The sequence below is a fragment of the Eretmochelys imbricata genome, chromosome 11 (assembly GCF_965152235.1).
Source record: "Eretmochelys imbricata isolate rEreImb1 chromosome 11, rEreImb1.hap1, whole genome shotgun sequence".
NCBI lineage: Eukaryota > Metazoa > Chordata > Testudines > Cheloniidae > Eretmochelys > Eretmochelys imbricata.
Window position 1 is genome coordinate 83,393,610 of NC_135582.1, and position 12,785 is coordinate 83,406,394.

A 12,785-nucleotide genomic window follows, 5' to 3' on the forward strand; every position below is an offset into this window, starting at 1 on the left:
GACACAAATCAGATGTCAAGAATTATAACATTCAAAAACCAGTCGGAGAACACTTCAATCTCTTTGGTCACTTGATTACAGACCTAAAAGTTGCAATTCTTCAACACAAAAACTTCAAAAACAGACTCCAACGAGAGACTGCTGAATTGGAATTAATTTGCAAACTGGATACAATTAACTTAGGCTTGAATAGAGACTGGGAGTGGATGGGTCATTTCACAAAGTAAAACTATTCCCTCCCCTCCGCCCCACTGTTCCTCACACATTCTTGTCAACTGTTGGAAATGGCCCACCTTGATTATCACTGCAAAAGGTTCCTCCCCCCCGCCCCCCCCTCTTTCCTGTTGGTAATAGCTCACCTTACCTGATCACTCTCGTTACAGTGTGTATGGTAACACCCATTGTTTCATGTTCTCTGTGTATATAAAATCTCCCCACTGTATTTTCCACTACATGCATCCGATGAAGTGAGCTGTAGCTCACGAAAGCTTATGCTCAAATAAATTTGTTAGTCTCTTAGGTGCCACAAGTCCTCCTTTTCTTTTTGCGGATACAGACTAACACAGCTGCTACTCTGAAACCTGTCATGGTGAGTTCAGTGACCGTGGCCTGCTCAGAATCATGACAACACACTAGAAAATCCATGCCACAGTTTAATAATTGATTGATTAGGCTACACATGAGAAAAAGGATTGAAAACAAAGCACAAATCATTCTGGGACTGAAATGGAGCATTAAGGAAGAGAAATTTAATCGAAGCCTCTGCAAGCCCCTTTTTCAGAGGGAGGATATTGGTTAGAGTATCTCGTCCCGTTGGGATACCCTTTGTACTGGGGACGAAAGGACTAGTTCTGTGGTGGGGCTCTGAGCTGATTCCTGTGAATGACGGTTCCCTTTCCTGATCTTGACAAGGCAGACAGACACAACGGGGGAGACGAGACAGCACAGTATGAATGGGGGAAATACAGCTTTGGTTGATGCTGTCAGGACACCAGGTGGCTGGTCAGTCATGGATGTAGGCTTTGGCTCTGGGCTGACAGATTGGCCATGATACCTGTTGCTCTTGCCCCGGCTCGCTACGCTGGTCAGGGACCTCATCTGGCTGGTCTGGCTAGGCCCCTCTCCTTCACTGGTCCTTACTGGAAAGAGCCTCCTGTCACGCTGGCGCCATGTTGTGCAGCTGGCTGCAGGGTCGGGAACAGCTGAGAGAGAGAGATACGAGGGGAGGAAGAGAATGGAGAAAGGAAAGCGATACGTGAGGAGAGGGCAGACAGAGCAGGAGCTCACCTGTATCAAGCAGGGTGTTTGCTGGTCTAGCAGTGATGGCCAGGTGTCCTCGTCAGGGTGCTGGCCTGGATGGCCTAGTGATCCAGGCTCACCAATGAAGGACAGAGTCTCTGAAGCAAACCAGAGGCCTGCTGGCTTTTCCCCCAGGAGTCCACTCCACACTTTCTGGTCCCCAAAGTCTCCTTTTGAAGCTCTAAAAAGGATGAGTGGGGGAGGGGGAATGGAGAATCCCCTCATTAGTTCATTCACTAATTATCCTGATTTCTGACACACCATGTTTGGTCAATTGATTTCTGAGTCTGTCCTTCCTTGGTTTATCAGTCACGATCCTAATACAGTGCTGGGGTTGCATTTTTGTTTGGACGAATCCTGTCTTTCTGATCCCTTCTCGTAACCCTCCTATCTATCATCACTGTTACAGGTTATTGCAATGTTTTCTGAACTTCCACCCACGCCACGTCCCTGCACGTGATCTGACAATTAGGAGAGATCTGCAGGTCCCAGTTACTGCAAGGGTATCTTGGTAAAAGCGGATCAGATTGATAGATTAATATACATCAATGAGGCAGAAAGGAACTTTCTAACCATCATGTCTGAGCTTCTGGGCCACACAAGCCAGAGACCCTCACCTAGAGATTCCTGCACTGAGGCCAGTATCGTGTTGTTGGATGAGAACAGATCTTTTACCACGATATCCTAGACCTAGCCTGATTTAAAGACCTGAAGTGACAGAAAATCCATCACATTCCCAGTACATTGCTCCAGTGGCTAATCCCCTCACTGCTTAAAATTTGAGCCAATCTGTGGAAAATTCCTGCACAAAAGGACTTTTAAAAACTATCTGAATGATGCCATCGTCGACTTTTCCCAACCAATTCTGATGGCAAAGCTTAAATGCCTGTGTTTTGGGTGCACAAAATGAGAAGCTTTATGGGGATAAATTTCAAACCACCTAGGAGATTTAGGAGCACCACTTCCAGTGACTGCTAATGAGACTTGTGCTCCTAAACTCCTGAGGCATGTTTAAAAATGTCCCCCGACGGTGGCTCATTTCGGAGAGGCCGGGTGCTCAGCACGCTGTGCAAACCACCCTTTTTTAAAGTGTCTGAAGTCGGTCATCCAAAGTCTGTAGTTGGTTTTAAAGATGGAGCCCAGTCCTATTGCATGGAGACCTTCGAACCCAGGGCAGCCGGTGGAAGAGACTCTCCTGTGGAAATGGCTTGAAGGTGCTGTCTAAGATTCTGGGTGGGAGGGAGATTTTTTTTTTATGACATTTTAAAATCTAAAGAGACAGATAGAGGAAATGGGTGGAGTCTCTGCATCCGTGGGGCAGGGCCTATAGCACTAATAGATTAAGGTAGCTGGTTCATTTCTTCTCTGCTGTGGTGTGAAGGAGCCAGACAAGCACCCAGTTGCCCCTTCCCTCCCCAGTGGGCATGTCACGGGGTGCACTGCCTCCAGGCTGCCTTTGGGTCCTGGCTGTAACACCACTGGTAGTCAGAGCTGTGATACCCACAGTAGTGCTGGGGGGAGCAGCAATAGTCCCAGTTGTCTCGATAATCTGTATAGCACCAGAAGTAACTTGTCTCGTAAAGGCCACAGGGATGGTCAGCCCGACAGGCCTTCCCAGAGACGGTCACCGTGGAGTACTGGGGTGAGCATTCCGTGGTGGAACCATCTCCTCGTGGGCACTCGTATCGTTTAGACCCCGGATCCACTGTGCACTTCTCCGTACAGCAGTAATCCCAGTCATTCTTGTAAGACGTGTAACACCAGGTGTATTTGTATCCATGCTCGCCACAGGTCTGCCCAACACAGCTCCACCCTTTGGCTGTTACACCAGAGTTCGGCAGGTGTTTCTGCTCCTGGAGGGTGCAGACTCTGTCCGAAATCCCAGAAGCCTTTGCCACTCCAGCCACAGCAGGGGCCAGCACACAGGCCAGGTTGTCCTGTTTGTACGTGTTCTCAAACTGACTGTGCCAGTCTGCCAGGCTGGAAATACCCATCAGGAACCCAATGCTCGTCAGCTGCATCTTGTTCTGATCCAAGTTTGTGCTTGTCATCACCTGGGTGGTCTCCCTGTCCAGTTTACTCCTTTTCGCCAGTGGAAGGAGCTGGGAGTAAGAGTCTATTACAAAGTTCCGGAAGCTGTTGTACAAGGCTTTCTTTACTGCTGACAAAACCTGTAGTCCTTTCAGGCTCCTGGAGCCACAGTCATCTGCAAAGACCTTGACTGGCTCAGAAGTCTTGTACAGATGTGAAAGGTTTGTGTTTAGCTGCTCCACAGGGATGATTTGAAGACTGGATGCCTCCTTGTTCTCTCCTATGAAGGAGAAGGAGAATTTGTGGTTGTTGTTCCAATGGTCGCAGCAAACAGCTGTCCAGATGTGGGTGGGCACCGAGACCCGGTTGTATGGCCGGTTACGGTCCCCTTCCTTGTCCTCCCCCTCTATGGGGATTTTCTTACTGTCACTGGGAACAGCCCCTGTCACCAGGTAGGGGGTGCCTCCCACATTTCTGCAGCTCCCAGTTAGCTGTGTCTTGAGGGTTTCCTCCAGCCTGTACCAGTGGATCCGGTTGAAGCAGGGGTCCATGGGGGCGGCGTTGGTGAGGGTGAAGGTGGCTGTGCGGCCATCATTACACTGGAAGGCGTTTGGGTTCAGGTGCCCCCGGTCGTATGACGTGTCTTCATAATCCTCATTGACGGCCTGGCTGGATCTCCGCTCGTCCAGGCTCAGTGCTGACTCAGCCTCCGTCTTCATTTCTGGGGACTTACTCGGATCAGCCAGCTGGAGACACACAAGGTCAAAACATCTTGGCTTTGTTTGGGCTTCCCCTTCCTCTCGTGGGATCTCACACAGACCCTGGACCCGCCTCTCCCCCAGAATCTCACCCCTGTCCTTCCCTCCCTAGGGTCTTCCTTCCTTCCCTCCCTCCTTCCCCCAGGATCCCCCCCTTCCCATGCCTCCCCCCCTCTCCTCCCTCCTCCAGGAACATCACTTCCTGCCCCTCCCACCCCCAGGATCTCACCCCAGTGCTCCCATTCTCTGGAATCCCACCCACAGCCCCAGTGTGACAGAATTGGGGATTTTCTGTAATGGTTTTCTGAATGCTGTGCAGGGCAGTGACTTACGGGACTAGGGATTGCTACCCAATGGCATAGAAGCATCAAAATGCCAGGACATGAGGTGTGTGTGTGTGTCACGTAGCTGTCTGGGGAGGAATGACTGGGTCACGGAGGGTTTGGCAGAGACAGTGGAAACCCTAGTGGCTGGGACCTTCACACCTCATGACCCACAGCCAGGAGGAAGGAGATCCCCTCTCTTTCTTCAGGGAAGCCCAGCAAAGGCCTGAGATGGAGAACAAAGGGGGAAGGTGTCACCTGGAAAGGTTATGAACTGAGTTCACAGAGACACAGGGCTTATGCCTTAGACTGATGGATAAAGATACAGAGAGACAGGGCCAAAGTGATTCCTTCCTACACAACAGCGTGGCTGGGTGCAGAGCTGGCTGGGCCAGGGTGGACCATGTCTTCCTCTTTGCTTCCCTCTGCTAACCTGAAGACTTCATAGAATATCAGGGTTGGAAGGGACCTCAGGAGGTCATCTAGTCCAACCCCCTGCTCAAAGCAGGACCAATCCCCAACTAAATTATCCCAGCCAGGGCTTTGTCAAGCCTGACCTTAAAAACTTCTAAGGAAGGAGATTCCACCACTTCCTAGGCAACGCATTCCAGTGTTTCACCACCCTCCTAGTGAAAACGTTTTTCCTAATATCCAACCTAAACCTCCCCCACTGCAACTTGAGACCATTACTCCTTGTTCTGTCATCTGCTACCACTGAGAACAGTCTAGAGCCATCCTCTTTGGAACCCCCTTTCAGGTAGTTGAAAGCAGCTATCAAATCCCCCCTCATTCTTCTCTTCCGTAGACTAAACATTCCCAGTTCCCTCAGCCGCTCCTCATAAGTCATGTGTCCCAGTCCCCTAATCATTTTTGTTGCCCTCCGCTGGACTCTTTCCAATTTTTCCACATCCTTCTTGTAGTGTGGGGCCCAAAACTGGACCCAGTACTCCAGAGGAGGCCTCACCAATGTTGAATAGAGGGGAACGATCACGTCCCTCGATCTGCTGGCAATGCCCCTACTTATACATCCTAAAATGCCATTGGCCTTCTTGGCAACAAGGGCACACTGTTGACTCATACCCAGCTTCTCGTCCACTGTAACCCATAGGTCCTTTTCTGCCGAACTGCTGCCGAGCCATTTGGTCCCTAGTCTGTAGCAGTGCATGGGATTCTTCCGTCCTAAGTGCAGGACTCTGCACTTGTCCTTGTTGAACCTCATCAGATTTCTTTTGGCCCAATCCTCCAATTTGTCTAGGTCCCTCTGTATCCTATCCCTACCCTCCAGCATATCTACCTCTCCTCCCAGTTTAGTGTCATCTGCAAACTTGCTGAGGGTGCAATCCATGCCATCCTCCAGATCATTAATGAAGATATTGAACAAAACCGGCCCCAGGACTGACCCTTGGGGCACTCCACTTGATACCGGCTGCCAGCTAGACATGGAGCCATTGATCACTACCCTTTGAGCCAGACAATCTAGCCAGCTTTCTATCCACCTTATAGTCCATTCATCCAGCCCATACTTCTTTAACTTGCTGGCAAGAATACTGTGGGAGACAGTGTCAAAAGCTTTGCTAAAGTCAAGGAACAACACATCCACTGCTTTCCCTTCATCCACAGAACCAGTTATCTCGTCACAGAAGGCAATTAGATTAGTCAGGCATGACTTTCCCTTGGTGAATCCATGCTGACTGTTCCTGATCACTTTCCTCTCCTCTAAGTGCTTCAGAATTGATTCCTTGAGGACCTGCTCCATGATTTTTCCAGGGACTGAGGTTAGGCTGACTGGCCTGTAGTTCCCAAGATCCTCCTTCTTTCCTTTTTTAAAGATGGGCACTATATTAGCCTTTTTCCAGTTGTCCGGGACCTCCCCTGATTGTCATGAGTTTTCAAAGATAACGGCCAATGGCTCTGCAATCACATCCGCCAACTCCTTTAGCACTCTCGGATGCAGTGCATCCGGCCCCATGGACTTGTGCACGTCCAGCTTTTCTAAATAGTCCCGAACCACTTCTTTCTCCACAGAGGGCTGGTCATCTCCTCCCCATGCTGTGCTGCCCAGTGCAGTAGTCTGGGAGCTGACCTTGTTTGTGAAGACAGAGGCAAAAAAAGCGTTGAGTACATTAGCTTTTTCCACATCCTCTGCCACTAGGTTGCCTCCCTCATTCAGTAAGGAGCCCACACTTACCTTGACTTTCTTCTTGTTGCTAACATACCTGAAGAAACCCTTCTTGTTACTCTTAACATCTCTTGCTAGCTGCAACTCCAGGTATGATTTGGCCTTTGTGATATCACTCCTGCATGCCCAAACAATATTTTTATACTCATCCCTGGTCATTTGTCCTGTCTTCCACTTCTTGTAAGCTTCTTTTTTGTATTTAAGTTCAGCAAGGATTTCACTGTTAAGCCAAGCTGGTCACCTGCCATATTTACTATTCTTTCTACACATCAGGATGGTTTGTCCCTGTAACCTCAATAAGGATTCTTTAAAATACAGCCAGCTCTCCTGGACTCCTTTCCCCATCATGTTATTCTCCCAGGGGATCCTGCCCATCAGTTCCCTGAGGGAGTCAAAGTCTGCTTTTCTGAAGTCCGGGGTCCGTATTCTGCTGCTCTCCTTTCTTCCCTGTGTCAGGATCCTGAACTCGACCATCTCATGGTCACTGCCTCCCAGGTTCCCATCCACTTTTGCTTCCCCTACTAATTCTTCCCCGTTTGTGAGCAGCAGGTCAAGAAGAGCTCTTCCCCTAGTTGGTTCCTCCAGCACTTGCACCAGGAAATTGTCCCCTACACTTTCCAAAAACTTCCTGGATTGTCTGTGCACCGCTGTATTGCTCTCCCAGCAGATATCAGGGTGATTGAAGTCTCCCATGAGAACTAGGGCGTGCGATCTAGTAACTTCTGCGAGTTGCTGGAAGAAAGCCTCGTCCACCTCATCCCCCTGTTCCGGTGGTCTATAGTAGACTCCCACCACGACATCACCCTTGTTGCTCACGCTTCTAAAATTAATCCAGAGACTCTCAGATTTTTCTGCAGTTTCATACTTGAGCTCTGAGCAGTCATACTGCTCCCTTACATACAGTGCAACTCCCCCACCTTTTCTGCCCTGCCTGTCCTTCCTGAACAGTTTATATCCATCCATGAGAGTACTCCAGTCATGTGAGTTATCCCACCAAGTCTCTGTTATTCCAATCACATCCTAATTCCTTGACTGTGCCAGGACTTCCAGTTCTCTCTGCTTGTTTCCCAGGCTTTGTGCATTTGAGTATAGGCACTTGAGATAACTTGCTGATCGCCCCTCTTTCTCAGTATGAGGCAGGAGCCCTCCCCTCTCACGTGCTCCTGCTTGTGCTTCCTCCCAGTATCCCACTTCCCCACTTACCTCAGGGCTTTCGTCTCCTTCCCCCGGTGAACCTAGTTTAAAGCCCTTCCCGATGCTTCATTCCAGTTGACTAATAACCCTTCTGGTCTGTTTGGAAAAGGCTGCCGGGTGTCACTGCAAATATCTGCCGAGGTGCATTGATCCCTGAAGAGGGGACAAGTCTCTGACCAGGAATCTACCTCAACTGGATTTGCTGGGCAGAGCTCACGGTGTGAAGCTGGAGTGCTGGACCCCAACAAGGCTCAGTCTCAGTGGCACTGAGGCTGTGGGGATCGCCCTTAAGGAACAGTGGGACCCTTGGTGGGAGGGGGGTTGTCTGGCCCATTAAAGGGGTATCTTCAAGAGATTATTTAAAAGCTGGGGCATAGCACAGATCCTGGGGAATCCATGAGAGTGGGTGCAGAGGGTGGGACATTGAATGCACCAAGAGTATTCTGCAATAATTAACTTGCAGCAGTAAAAAGAAGTTTAGTCCCAGAAGACAGCAAGACATGACATACATCCACCTTCCTGAAACGAGCATCACTGAGCTGGGTGGGAGGAGAGGGGTACGTGCTGGGAAGTTAAACGAGCTGCAGAGGATTGCATCGCTGGAGCAGGATGATCAAGCCAAGATCTAGGGTCCAGACCCAGACAGAGATCCAAGAGAGTCCAAGAACAATGAAGGCAGCAGCAACTGGGCGTCCCACGGCCCAATTCCCTGTGCGGCAGGGCGTCCCACGGCCCAATTCCCCGTGCGGCAGGGCGTCCCACAACCCAATTATCTGCGCGACAGAGCATCCCATGGCCCAAGCTCTCTTGAAGAGTGACCCCTCCCCTTTTCCTTCTCCACCCATTTCTCCTTGCACCCCCTTATTCATGGGCTGCCTAAGCAATTCCGACCCCTGGAGTGCATTAGACAGAGCTCTGGGACTGACCTGGGGCTCCACAAACCACTGGCTCATCTTCTTGGCCTGCCCTGGGCAGGCAGCATCACCCAGCTTGTACGCCGACCAGCACGGGATCCGGTTGGCCCTGTCATAGAGGGTTGCAAAGTAGTATAGATTGTTGTACTTCTGGCAGATCTCGGCTGTGTTAGCCACGTCCAAGCCCTGTGGCTCAGCTCTGTGGTAGAAAAAGTTTCTGCAGTCACTGAACGACCCCACTTCAGCCAGCGCCAGCCCCACCCACAGCGAGACGCAGCCCAGGAGCATCAGCAAGTCCATGGTTCTGTTGTGGAACAATGACCACGCGTTGTGTTTGGATCAGAACCAGCCTGAGGCCCACTTATTTCAAGCATGTGCATGCAATTGAGAGACAGCCAGGGCACGCTGCTTTGCCAAATACAGAAACACAGGAGCGTATATAGCTTAAAACCACAACCGGTTACACTTCCGCATCGATATTTTGCCTTATTAGGAATCTATTAAAACAAGCGCCCGTATTTGGGCTATAGAAAAACAAGCTTTTTCCTGTTATTCACAAGTGTTTCTCTTGTGGTTTAACATCCTTTCTAACACTACTGTTGTGGTTATACTTTAACATGCCTGTCTATTACAAATTGTTCTGCTTAAAATTTTCCATTCTGCCCCCCCTCCTGCCCCTTATACACAGGAACAAGCTTGACTACTGTCTAAGGGCTAGACAGGCTTGACCAAAGTCTGAGGTCTATTAAATTATCCTTCTCAGTTCGGTGAGACACCAGCACTGAGTGCTGGGCACCTGCAAGTTGTCACACTCTCGCTAGGTCCCCTCCTATTTATAGGATCCTGGGAGCTGTGTGTGATTTTGTTCTTTGCAGGCTCCTTGCCAGGGGCTAGCCAAGTAAACACATCCGATGAAGTGAGCCGTAACTCACGAAAGCTCATGCTCAAATAAATTGGTTAGTCTGTAAGGTGCCACAAGTACTCCTTTTCTTTTTGCAAAGACAGACTAACACGGCTGTTACTCTGAAACAAGTAAACACAGTGACTCAGCCTCTCCCAGGCCTGCCTCATCTGTTCTCAGATCAAGGTGAAATCTGAGCATGCCAGTTTTTGGAGCCAGCATTAACATGCACCCAGGGATGCTGGGCTCTCTCTGCCTGCCCAGAATGCAGCTGGAGAGATGTTTTTCAAGGATGGAAATGGATTGTGGGACCAGCCTTGCTCGCTGTGGGCAGGCAAATCACAAAGAGTTTTAAGCAATGGGAGATGTCTGAGATGGGATTAGAGCAGTGCCATGGTGGAAGAGGGGTTCCTTGGAGGCGGGGTGTCATGGATCCACAGGATGGGTGCTAGCCCCAGCTTTTAAACAGTCTCTTGGAGTATTCCCTTCAGTGGGCCAGACCCCGAAGGGGTCCCACACTTCCTTCAGGAGAGGTAATGCAGCCTCACCGCCTCCTGGATTGAGACTGAGCCTTTGGGCTCCAGCCCTCCAGCTTCACACTGCGAGTTCTGCGTAGCGAGTCCAACTAAGCCCAACTTCTGGGCAGAGACCTGCCCGCCCTGCAGGGACCAGTGCACCTCAGCCAGCATTTGCAGGGACACCCGGCAGCCTTTTCCAAGTAGAGCAGGGTTTCTTAGTGGGCCGGGACCCAGCATGGGGAATCCCTGAGATCAGCAGAGAGAAGCCACAGGTAAGATTAAGCCAGGCCTCCCTTGGGCCCTGCTGCTGTAGGAAAGATCTCTGCTCTCACTGCCTTTGTCTGTCAGTCCCAGATGCAGAGCTCTGTGTGTCTATGAGCTCAGCACTTAGCCCCTCCCCGACACCTTTGCCCTTTGTCCTCCTGTTAGGGATCTTTGCTGGGCTTCTCTGCACAGAGGTGGGGGGGATCTCCTTCCTCCTGGTCCTTGGCTGCTAAGTGTGAACATCCTGGCCAATGGGAATTCCTTTGTCTCTTCGGATCCCCCGATCCCTTGTGTGCACTCTGCATGTTAACAACTCTGCTCTCCAACGAGGTGCGCGTGTGTCACACCCCTTGTCCCTTCCCTTCACACTCAGTGTATAGCTGTGCAAAGTCCACAGGAACCTGGAGAATATGACCAATATTCCTATCTTTGTCACATCTCTTCCCCCTTCAAGACCAACTGAGCAAGGTCACTTTTACCAGTGACCACGGGCAGTTCAAGGCCACAAACGCCATCCAGCGATGCCAAAAACAATTTCCCATCCTGGTGGTGTCTGGCGTACTAGGCACTTTCAAGATTCTTACAGTCCAGTTTCCAGTTCATGGTTCAGAGCAGTTTTATGTCCTCCCCTGGGTCTGGGCTGTCAGATGACACTTGTAGGGTGCACATGGGGAGTTTTCATGTGGCTCTTTTGCCACCTTATTACGCTGGCAGACCAGGTGCCAGCTCATGCCAGAGCCCCAGGCCAAGTCATTTGTGTATTAGAGAGCAAAGTGATTGTTAAATATATGAGTGTAGCTGGTGTTTCAACTTCATGAAAACTAATGGGCTGTTAACTTCATTGTTTTCATTTATCTGTGGCGGATTATGGTATGGTCTGACAGGGCCTGTGCCCAGTAGCCCTGGTCCACTTAAGGGCCCCACAGGAGTGCCAGGACTCTGGCCCCACCCCTTGCTCCTCCTTCCCCTCGCCCCCCAGACCCTCAGCCCTGCTCCTTCTCTCCCCCCTGAGACCCTGCCCCCAGGCAAGCCAGACAGTGAATGAATATATCCCCCCACACTCTCTCCCTGCGTGGATCCTGACCCAACCCCCCTCTCCCTTCCCCTCCCAACTCCCATGTGGAGCCTGGCCCGAGCCCCCTCTCCCTTTCCCCCAGAGTAGGGATTTCCCTACACCCCCTCTAGGGAGGGTGTACACCCCCCTAAAATTTCCACAACACCCCCACCACCCAGTTTTGTGAACTAGTTACATGCAGTGTTGCCAATTTAGTGATTGTTTGGAAAATTAAAACATTAATACACCCTTTAAAAACATATAAAGTGTATGATAAAATACATGTATCTGAAAAAGTATAATAGATTTGAAAAGTATGAACACAAACTAGCTTCCTTATACAGCTGTTGTTTTTTATGACAATGTCAGTGCATTCATGCCGGTGATGTTGGCCAACCTAATAATTTCAAATGATGATTTGTAAGCAAAGTCTAAATGAGCTCTCCCTGACAGCTAGTGATGAGCTGGGGGCTGGGGGGAAAGGCTTCAGGACCAGTTGGTATTTACATTCACACCTATCTACCTAGGTATCCAGCAAACAGAGCTGTGTTGCCCAAGTGATAGATTTTGGCTGGGGTTGGGTTACAAATCCCTTGAACAGGGGGGTAGGGGAAGAAATGTTGTTGTTCTTATTGTCTGAGTAAAAGGCAGTAGAAGTGCACTTAGCCTGTGCTGACTGAGGGCATCGAGAGAGCGGGTGGGGACAGGTGTTTTGCTTGATGGTCTGCCTGAGTCACAAGTACTAGTTGACCTGCCCCTCTCCACTGTTTAAAGACAGAGCTGATTAGGCTCCATAGAGGGTCTTTTGTTCTGTTCAGTGACCATTGCAGCTGAAATCACTGATAAGCAGGTCTAAGCACGTAGACCTGCTGTGGGACAGGGTTTCTGTGGAAGAGACGGCCCAGTCTGCACTAGCAGCGAGGTTCCCCCACTGAGAGCTCAGCTGAAATCACTGAGAGCCGGTGGAACCTCAAGAGACCCACTCGCAGAGGTCACAGTGGAGGTGGCAGCAGAAGGTGACGGCACAGGACCACTGGCAACAGAGCGATGGAGTGAACGGTGGCACAACGAACAACAGTGGCCAGAGCGAACACTGAGCAGCTGGAGGAACGACCAAGGTGCCTTCTTGACCCCCACCTGGGAGATGAATTCATGTGAAAGCACCTCTGAACTCCGAGTCTCCACTGACCAAGGACAACACCAGTGAAAGTTAATGAGGCTGTTAAGAATGCTGGAGACACAACGCAGTTCATGTGACCAAACATGGCTGTGGCATCCTACCTTCTATTTAAGCAAGAGATGCCACAAAACTACAAACTGGAGACCAATGTTAAGTGAATTGACACTTGT

At 50.2% G+C, this 12,785-nt stretch overlaps 2 protein-coding genes across 4 annotated transcripts in view; one reads left to right on the plus strand and one right to left on the minus strand.

Annotated features, from left to right (window-relative positions):
- Window positions 1-12,785, plus strand: part of LOC144271985 (uncharacterized) — a 69,600-nt gene that overhangs the window by 27,874 nt on the left and 28,941 nt on the right. The window lies entirely within an intron of this gene.
- On the minus strand, window positions 653-9,102 carry LOC144271990 (uncharacterized). 3 transcript variants are annotated; one of them, XR_013347473.1, is made up of 3 exons: window positions 8,711-9,102; window positions 1,288-4,076; window positions 653-1,202 (listed from the first exon to the last, which is right to left on the minus strand). XR_013347473.1 is itself a non-coding variant. In XM_077829728.1 (2 exons), the coding sequence occupies exons 1-2, from the start codon at window positions 8,996-8,998 to the stop codon at window positions 2,727-2,729; spliced, it is 1,638 nt and encodes a 545-aa protein (XP_077685854.1). In that variant the 5' UTR covers window positions 8,999-9,102; the 3' UTR covers window positions 653-2,726. The 3 variants fall into 3 exon arrangements, 2 of the variants coding, with proteins under 2 accessions (XP_077685854.1, XP_077685855.1); XM_077829728.1 differs by having other exon boundaries at window positions 653-4,076; XM_077829729.1 differs by lacking the exon at window positions 8,711-9,102 and adding an exon at window positions 7,794-8,071 and having other exon boundaries at window positions 653-4,076.